This window comes from Sciurus carolinensis, chromosome X, assembly GCF_902686445.1.
Source record: "Sciurus carolinensis chromosome X, mSciCar1.2, whole genome shotgun sequence".
Taxonomy (NCBI): domain Eukaryota; kingdom Metazoa; phylum Chordata; class Mammalia; order Rodentia; family Sciuridae; genus Sciurus; species Sciurus carolinensis.
Window position 1 is genome coordinate 61,527,224 of NC_062232.1, and position 9,237 is coordinate 61,536,460.

Sequence of the window (9,237 nt, forward strand, 5' to 3'; positions counted from 1 at the left end):
ATAGTAGTGCACTCCAGTGGTTCTAATGACTCAGAATGCTGAGGCAGGAGGATTGCAAGTTCACAAATTAGCGAGGCCCTAAACAACTTAGGGAGGCCCTGTCTCAATATAAAAAATAAGAAGGATAAGGGGATACAGCTCAGTGATAATGCATACCTGGTACACAAAAAAGGTAAGTTTATTTTAACTACTTCATATACTTTAGGCATAACATTGATTTTAAGATGCTAATATTTCCTCTCAATGTTTTGCTTGCTCCCTAGTTGATCTACTGACTTCATAATGTCTGAAATCAGATTCAGCAATCTCACTTGGGAGCAAGTTATAACACTGGATCACGTGTTAGAGGAAGTAATTCCAATTCATGGAAGGGGAAATTTCCCTACACTGGAGGTAAAACCAAAAGATATCATTCATGTTGTGAAAGACCAACTCATAGAACAAGGAATTATTGTTAAAGATACCAGATTGAATGGTTCCACAGCGAGTTACATACTTGCAAGTCATAATGGAATCATCTATAAAGATCTGGACATAATTTTTGGTGTTGAACTTCCAAGTGATCAGGAATTTCAGGTAGTTAAGGATTCAGTTCTAGGTTGTCTACTTGACTTTTTACCAAAAGGTGTAAAAAAGGAAAAGATTACCCTAAAGACCATGAAAGAGGCTTATGTGCAGAAGATGGTCAAAGTTTGCAATAAGCATGATCGTTGGAGTCTCATCTCTCTTTCAAATAACACTGGGAAGAATGTGGAATTAAAATTTGTGAATTCACTCAGACGACAATTTGAATTTAGTGTAGATTCCTTTCAAATTCTTTTGGATCCCATGTTAGACTTTTACAGCAACAAAAGTGCTAAACTAGCCAAAGAATTCTATCCTGTTGTTGTAGCTGAAAGTATGTATGGAGATTTCCAAGAAGCAATGATACATTTAAAATACAAGCTTATATCTACCAGGAAACCTGAAGAGATTAGAGGTGGTGGCCTTCTGAAATACAGTAACTTGCTGGTTCGTGACTTCAAGCCAGCTTGTGAAGCAGAAATCAAGACTCTGGAACGTTATATGTGTTCTAGATTCTTCATTGATTTTCCTGATGTAACAGAACAACAAAAGAAAATTGAATCATACCTCCGCAACCATTTCATAGGTGAAGAAAAGAGCAAATATGACTACCTTATGACCTTGCGTGGAGTTGTGAACCAAAGCACTGTTTGTCTCATGGGACATGAAAGAAGGCAAACACTGAACATGATCACCCTTATGGCTTTAAAAGTACTTGGAGAACAGAATATTCTACCCAATACAGACAACGTAACTTGCTTTTATCAGCCTGCTCCATACTTAGTTGCTGAGGGAGTGTACCCTATTTATTATGTAACATCTGGGCCACCACCCATTTTCTTCCAGCCATATCATGCATTGCACTTTCATGTGCCAAATGGTATGGTTTAAGAAATGCAGATACATCAGAAATTTTGCTTTAATTAAATACCTCTTAAAAGCAAAGTTTCTAAATTCTACAAAATTCACAAGATCTGTTTTTTATTTGTTGTGCAGTTACCAACTAATTTCCATCAATTACTGCTTACACCACCATAGTAAGCACAGTGTCATCTGTGAACTGACAACTTTAAATAATTTTCAAATGTTATTGACTGGTTTCAACTTTCAAATATTGTGGACCAATTGAAATAATTTTCGGATCTTGTCGACTACTTAAGACTTTCAAATTTGCTGTGACAAATACATTTGAGATGCCTGCATCTTTAACTAAAATGTAAGAACACCATTCATGTTTTAAAATTCTAAGGTATAGTGAAGACAAGTGCCAAAATTTTTGTATTCAAACAGTTATTTTGTTATACTCCATTTTTTTTCTAGTGAGTAATGCCATCAATGAATTCTCAGTATTTATAGAAATGTGTAAATTCAAAGACAACAGATTCAGAAGATATTAAAGCCCTGGACTTTGTAAGCATTTATTTTGTGTCCCAATTAAATTAATTTGGGTTCAAACTCCAACTGTAGCTTGAAAAAGCACTGGAAAAAATGGTTCTGGAAGTTTTGGACATTAGTAACTTATCATTTATACAGTAGGATACTTAGCCAATTTGTGGATATGAAAAATAATACCACCCAGGTATACAATCAGTGCAGTGACTGGTTATGCAGGATTCCTTCTCACTCTCTCTCTCTCTCTCTCTCTCTCTCTCTCTCTCTCTGAAAAATAACTTGAAAAGAATGAAATTCTCTGAATGTTAAACCTTTCTGTCTGTTAAAATGAAATTCTGAATGGCAAAAAGGAAAAAAATGTGGAAGTGGTTTTTACTCATGTCATTTACAATTTTTATGACCTATTTACCCAACATCTTACCGTATCTGGTAACATTCTTTTTAGTAAGTGAAAGCTTTTTCTTTATCACTAAATGAAGCATTTTGTTCATTTTAACATTACCAAAGGTTTCTAATATGCCACTCAAGTGCCTCCTAGTTTTAGGCTTTGCATAACACCAATTTATTCAGCAATTGCATACGTTTATAATATATCAGAATATCTACTCACTGTATCAGACATGCCACTGGCCAGACCTACCAGTGGAATTCAAAATGAATGTCCTTCACATAATGAAAATGACCCATGGTCAGTATTATCTGGATGATAGAAGGGGAACTGACTGGAAGGAATATCATTAAGACCATCAGAAAATTTCTGTATTTCTACTGCTTCTGATTCTGATTTTTTCTGAGTTTCCATCGCAGTTTTCATTGACCAACAAATGTTTTTACATCAAAATGTTTCCCAACAGTCATATTCTGACTATTTGTCCCTTACAGAGTATTTTAACCTATCTTCCCTGTATTACAATATGGAACACAAGAAGTACACCTTATATGGCATTTTCAAATAATATTCAATCTTTCTGACATTTTATACCACAGCAGTATATTTTTAAATAATTGTATGTATATCGCAGAACCCTAAGACTTTAAAACATATGGACTTGCCCCCTCTGGGACAAATAAAGAATTTATAAATACTATACTGAAAAGAATATTCAGCAATCTATGTATATATTATATTGACTAAATATGATTGATTATTCTTTCTTTCTTGAATATACTCTTTACTTTGAAGTTAGTTAAAGCACATGTACATAAGACTAAAGGTATTTATCAGTAACAAAATATAATTTCAAAAGATACAGGAAAAGTATTTAAGAATAAAAGAACTATGTTAATGATATCAATGGTAAAGGTTCAGTATTTTCCAAAGTGACGTTTTATAATGAATAATAGAATTCTTAAGATGTTTAGAAACATAATATCCCCTATGTGCTCCCATAGCTGCCTTTGGTCTTGCTGGGAATTCAGACTCTATCTTTCCTAATAAGTGATTTCTTCATGGTATTTGCTAAAACTTTAAGTCATAATGGAAGAATGGTCTGAAATCTTTATTCTTTCTCCTAACCTTTCAAGCATGTGTTTCCCTTGGGGGAAAAAAAAGATCAAAACTGTTATCTAAGATTTTCTCAAGAGAGAATCTTAACCTATTGAATGGGAATGATATCATAGAAGAGAAAGCTCTGGCTTTATTTCTCTTGGCTTTCTGTTTATAGATACTATCACTAAGCTAGGCTTTCTTTTATCCTCAACCAACCAGAAAAAAATTATCTATCTTCAGTTGTGTATGAGTGTCTCTCCAGTATTATCTCATTCTGTTCATTAGGAAAATAAATAGGAAAGCTTTTTATGTAAATCAATCAATCAATAAATGCAATCTTCTTCAACTAAAGAAGTTAATAGAAATTATTTTAAAAACTTCACTCTAGAGCATGTGCCATCCCATTACTAGAGAGACTACTTTAACCTGTGACCATTTCATTTTGTACAAATCCAGGAGTGGTTTTGGTTTAGAAAGTCTTTTTTTCCAGAAACTAAATCGAAAACATAAAAGAAAAATTATCTATATGGTGGGATAAATTTGGTATCAGCTGCAGGTAAACATTCTTTTAAACCAGAATATTTTTACATTTCACAAATACCTACACATTATTATCAAAGATCTACCAGTAGGTTATTTGTAACTTCTAAATTCAGAGATATTCTTCTAATGGTGACTGATGCTCAGTTTAATCAAAGAAAATTGAAACAGAAGGAATAACTTGTTTTGGCAGATAACCCAGCTCAATTCAAGACAAATTTTCAGAGCTAGAATAGCTGTGAACTGCACCCCCAGTAAACTAGGAAAATATCCTGCACCCAAATTCCATTTTCTTATATAAGATTCTGTTAAAATGCTTCCAAATTATAAAAGGTTTTTAAAATTTGTGTTTAAAATAACATTTTGTTTCAGGTATTAATAAAGGTAGCATGCAAAATGTTTAATATATGATTAAAAGTTCTTTCAGTCATTGTATTATTTGAAGGATTTCAACTTTAAAAAATGTGGAAAGGTAAAATATATAATTGAGAAAATTTCAGAAGCTTTAAAATTTGTAATTCTTTTCAAAGTTATGTTGATTTAAGAAAACAACCTTTCAATTCATAGATTTAAGAAATTTTGATTTTATATATTAGCATTTAAACAGAATTGGGAGGTATATGTAATAAGCATTCTCATGAAAATGACTTTTACAAGGCATAAAACTGAACATTTCAACCTATTCTGCATTCCATTATAAAATATATGTAATGATGTTTTGTTTTCAATTATTCTGTCCTTCTTAGGGTTATATTCTATATATAATTTCATAGTTTATGTAATGGGTGTTAGAAATTGTATTGCCTATCTGCTGCTGTTTTTTTGAACATTTATTCAGCATGTTTAACTGGAAGTAGAAATTTTGTTAGACTGTTAATATATTCCTCTTAAGTGCTTTCTTTTTTAAATTTTTTAATTTTGTTGTAGATGGACATATTACCTTTATTTTATTTATTCATTTTATGTGGTGCTGAGGATCGAACCCAGTGCCTCACACCTGCGAGGCGAGCACTCCCCCACTGAGCCACAATCCCAGCCCTTGGTTGCTTTCTTTAGGAAACAGTTTTCCCTGATTTTTCCAGGTTTGAGCAAAAACATACCATTTGGAGTATATATTATTTGGATACCAATTTAGCACATAACTGGTGGCCTCTGAGCTTAATATATCACTTTTTTTGTTTTTTCTTTGCTTTATTATGAGAGAAATTGAGAACAGTATTCACAAAATTATTGCATTTAAAATAGTGCTACATGGATTGCATTAGTGTTTAAAACTAAAAGAGCAGCAACAACAACAAAAACACTTTTTTAGATGTAGCCCTTGAAAGAGCAACGGGTGATTTATAGATGAATATTATGTGCATGTGCTTTTTATGACCATTCAAAATGATAAACCTCCCCATCCTGTAAAAATAGTACCACATGGATAAACCATTTAGTACTTCAGGACAAAATAATGAACTCCTGCCAATGCCTAAAATGACCTTTCTAATAGAGAAATGCCTTGAAATGGCCTCTTTGCCAAATATTCTTAGAGTTCCCAACTTAAAACGGATATATTAAATAAACCAATGAAATAATTTAATGGTAATTTATGACAACTTATTCTAGGACTGGTGGTAGACTTTGAAATATTCTCTAAAATGTTAATTAAGTAATCTACTTTATGCCATAAATACATATGATCCAGGCATACTTAGTCCTTTGGCTCAACTAATGAATCCATAAACCTGGCATTAGATTATTGGTGTAGTATTGATACAGCTCTGGAGGTTTTAGCAAGGGAGATTGTTCTTGAAAATGACAATAGAGAGTAATATGAGTATTCTAATATCCTAGTCATCAATTTCATTTTTCTCTGAGGAGAACAAAATAAACCAAAGTTTTCTATAAAATATGGGTGTTGGTATGAAAGATGGTGCACGGAGACAGACATCATTACCCTATGTACATGTATGATTACACAAATGGTATGAATCTATATCATGCACAACCATAGAAACAAAAATTTGTACACCATTTGTGTACAATGAATCAAAATGCAGTCTGTAAAAATAAAAAATAATTAAAAAATGAAACTTCAGTACCAAAAGAAAAAATCATAATATAATATGCTAGTAATATCAGAGTTTAAGTCATTCCTGTATGTTCATATTAGCCACTTCCAAAAATGTTCATTAAAATAAAAATTGATATTTGATAGTCATTGACTTTTATGTTTACTATTTTAAAATATTTAAAAAATATTCACCTTCCCCACAGTAAAATTAGAGTCAACACAAAAATATGTTGGCAGATGCTTAAGCAAATAAAATTGTGAATATTGTATAAGCCTTATATATTACCTCTTTGAACAAAAGGATTTCTGTGTAAATTATGTTACTTCTTGTTTTGTGAGTTTTGTTAGAGAAGCTTTGGGACACTGAGAATTAAATGTCTTCAGAAACCAATGGTTGCAGTGGAATTCAATTAACTCTTGTCAAATAACTACTACAACTTCATATTTTCTATGAAGCAAAATGCTTTCAGATGCTATCAGCAGATAAAAAGTGTAAATTGTAACAATTTTGGTGATTAAATATTGACTTTTTTAGAGAACAATTTAATACATATTTAAAGTGAAAGGCATTATTTTTTGAGGTAAACATGTACCAAACCAGAAACTATGCCAGGGAAGATATCTGATGTGGAAATGTTGAGGACCATATTTAATATGTTGCAAATAGATTTATATGAATTCTGTGCCTGTTTATTAAGTTAAGGAGTACTCTGTAAAAGAGATGTATAAATCCTGGTAATCCTGACAGTTTCCAGAAGGAGAGCATGCAATCCATTTTCCTGAAGAGCAAGAGTTTAGCCGTTTTTAAATTTGTATTTAACCTATGTTCAAAAAAACAAAATTGTATCTATTAATGGGGTACCAAGCAATGTTTTGAGACAAGGACACATTGCATAATGTTTAAATCACATTTAAATTATTTATCTCCTCCAATATTTGACATTTTTTATGGTGCAAAGTTTAAAAAATAATTTCTAGCTTTTTGAGATATACAGTGCATTATTGTTGTCTGTAGTCACCCTTCTGAAGAACAAACAACCTTTTAATCACTTCTGTTTTCCTCCACCTTTTTCCTGTATATTAAAATGACACTTCTCTCTTCTCACTGTGAATGTAGACAAAAAATAAAAATCTGGGGCAGTTTATTACTGTTTATATTATCAAGAGGCAAAATTGTACTATCTCCAATTTTAGTTTCTAGAGAAGGGAGAATCTGGAAATGTCACAATTATTGGATCAGGGAGGATTGTGCCCTGACATGGTCCCACTCTAGAAAAGCATGTATCCATGTGTGTATGGTAGAGAATTCAATTTTTGTATCTTCTGACATTTCACAACTACTTTACCTAGAAATCTTTAAAAGCACAATAAATTAGAAGCCATTATTTTGGAGGTAAACATTCACTTTTCAGTTCTTGAAGAACCTTGGAACTCTAAGCAACTCTAAATGTGAAGAAATCACATTTAGAAGAAATTCGCTTATTGTGTCATTGAGTTCTGGCTGGTGTAATTACTAACTTATTTTGTTAGTAAGTAGTAGTCATTTTAAGCATTGTTATGTGCTATTGTATCATTGTTTTTTAAGAAAGTTTTAATTCAGCTAAAATTCAAATACATAAGTTATAAGACAAAACATATATTTCCAAAAACAAAAACCAAATTTCAGTTTAGATTTAATATATAAAATTATGTCAAAGCCTACAAACATACATTTAAAAATTCCTACAGAGTTGATATTACATTAAAATATAAAACTATTAATAGCTTCCTTCATAAATTCTAATGCAATGTCACATTTACCAAATAATTAAATTATTTATATTTCATTCTCTCTTAAGTGTCTTCCATTAAAGATTGGCAATAACCTGTTTGATTATCTAAATCTTCCAGATCTCAATCCATTAAAATTGGATGATATTGCCTTGTAGCTATGTTTTCAATTTCCCTTTCAATTCTTTAACTCATCACAGTTTTCTTTTAATATATGACTCATGCTAAAGTATAAGGTGACATGACAAGCACTGACTTGTACTTTACTGTGTGTTTCTATGGTAAAACACATCCCATATATCTCTAAAACCTGTATCCACTTTATATCCACACATTGTCACCAGCTTTAATTGAAAATTAACACTCACTTTGGAAACTTGTGGCAAATTCTTTAATCTCATATAATTCCTGTTTAGATTGAGTGAAATCATTTTAGTAACTTTTCCTTCTAGTTTGAAAAGTATAAACAGCTACAAAATCTTTCTGTAAAGTTCATCTGTGTGTTAAGTAAATGTCTCAATCTGAACAACAAAGAATTAAAGCAATTATCCAATAATTCAGTCCAGAAATATGTCAATACTATGTTATGAACAATGAAAGATGAAAATTAATTATTTATGGTTCACATCCTTGAATAATTGTTTTTTTCATATAAATTAGATCAAAATTATTGGATATGATAAAAATTCTATAGTACCATTAAACTAGATGTAAACCAATTCATCTGATGAGAATAAATTTAATGTTGGACTGAATTCAGACCTAAGAAAACAAATTGCATCCATGAGCATTTCTCTTAAAGATATGTTTCAAGTTTGAATAAATTCACATATAGGTGTTTATCATTAAAGAAAATACCAGGGAAAGAAATTATAGTCAGAGTGGGAAATAAAGTAGTAAAACCCCAGTGCTATTGACCAGAATTCAGTAAAATTGCTGATGTGATTTCCTACACTATTACATCAAGAAGATTTACATTTTAACACAAAACAATTCAACTTTTCAGGAAAGCAGTGAATGTAAATGTAGGTTTATAAAGGTTTTAGGTGCCTTTTTAGTCTTAAAACTCACATAACCAATTTTTTTCTTTCAATGCAAAACTTTTGAAGTGTTCATAAGAAATTACTGTGTTTGTGTAAATGAAAATTTTCAGACATATTTAAGGAATGGGGTATCTAAGATATATTTGAAATGTCAAAGGTTGAGTGAAATGTGTATCTTTGCTTTAATGTTCCCTATATGTTAAATCACAATAGTTTTTTTATTGTGTTACAGTGTTTTGATACTTGAATTGTACTATTTTGGAAAATATATATATTTTACTGTTGGTAAAAAGTTAATGGTATATGAACAGTGCAGGAAACTTTCAGTGCAAACTAATTTCTAAATTGATTATATAATAAAATTTTGCCCCTTATTATTT

At 31.2% G+C, this 9,237-nt stretch overlaps 1 protein-coding gene across 1 annotated transcript; it reads left to right on the top strand.

Annotated features, from left to right (window-relative positions):
- The first annotated feature begins 282 nt into the window (after nucleotides 1–282).
- Nucleotides 283–1,455, top strand: Tent5d (terminal nucleotidyltransferase 5D). The gene has a single exon (XM_047537135.1). It carries the CDS (start codon nucleotides 283–285, stop codon nucleotides 1,453–1,455), a length of 1,173 nt encoding a protein of 390 aa, XP_047393091.1.
- The last annotated feature ends 7,782 nt before the right edge of the window (nucleotides 1,456–9,237 follow it).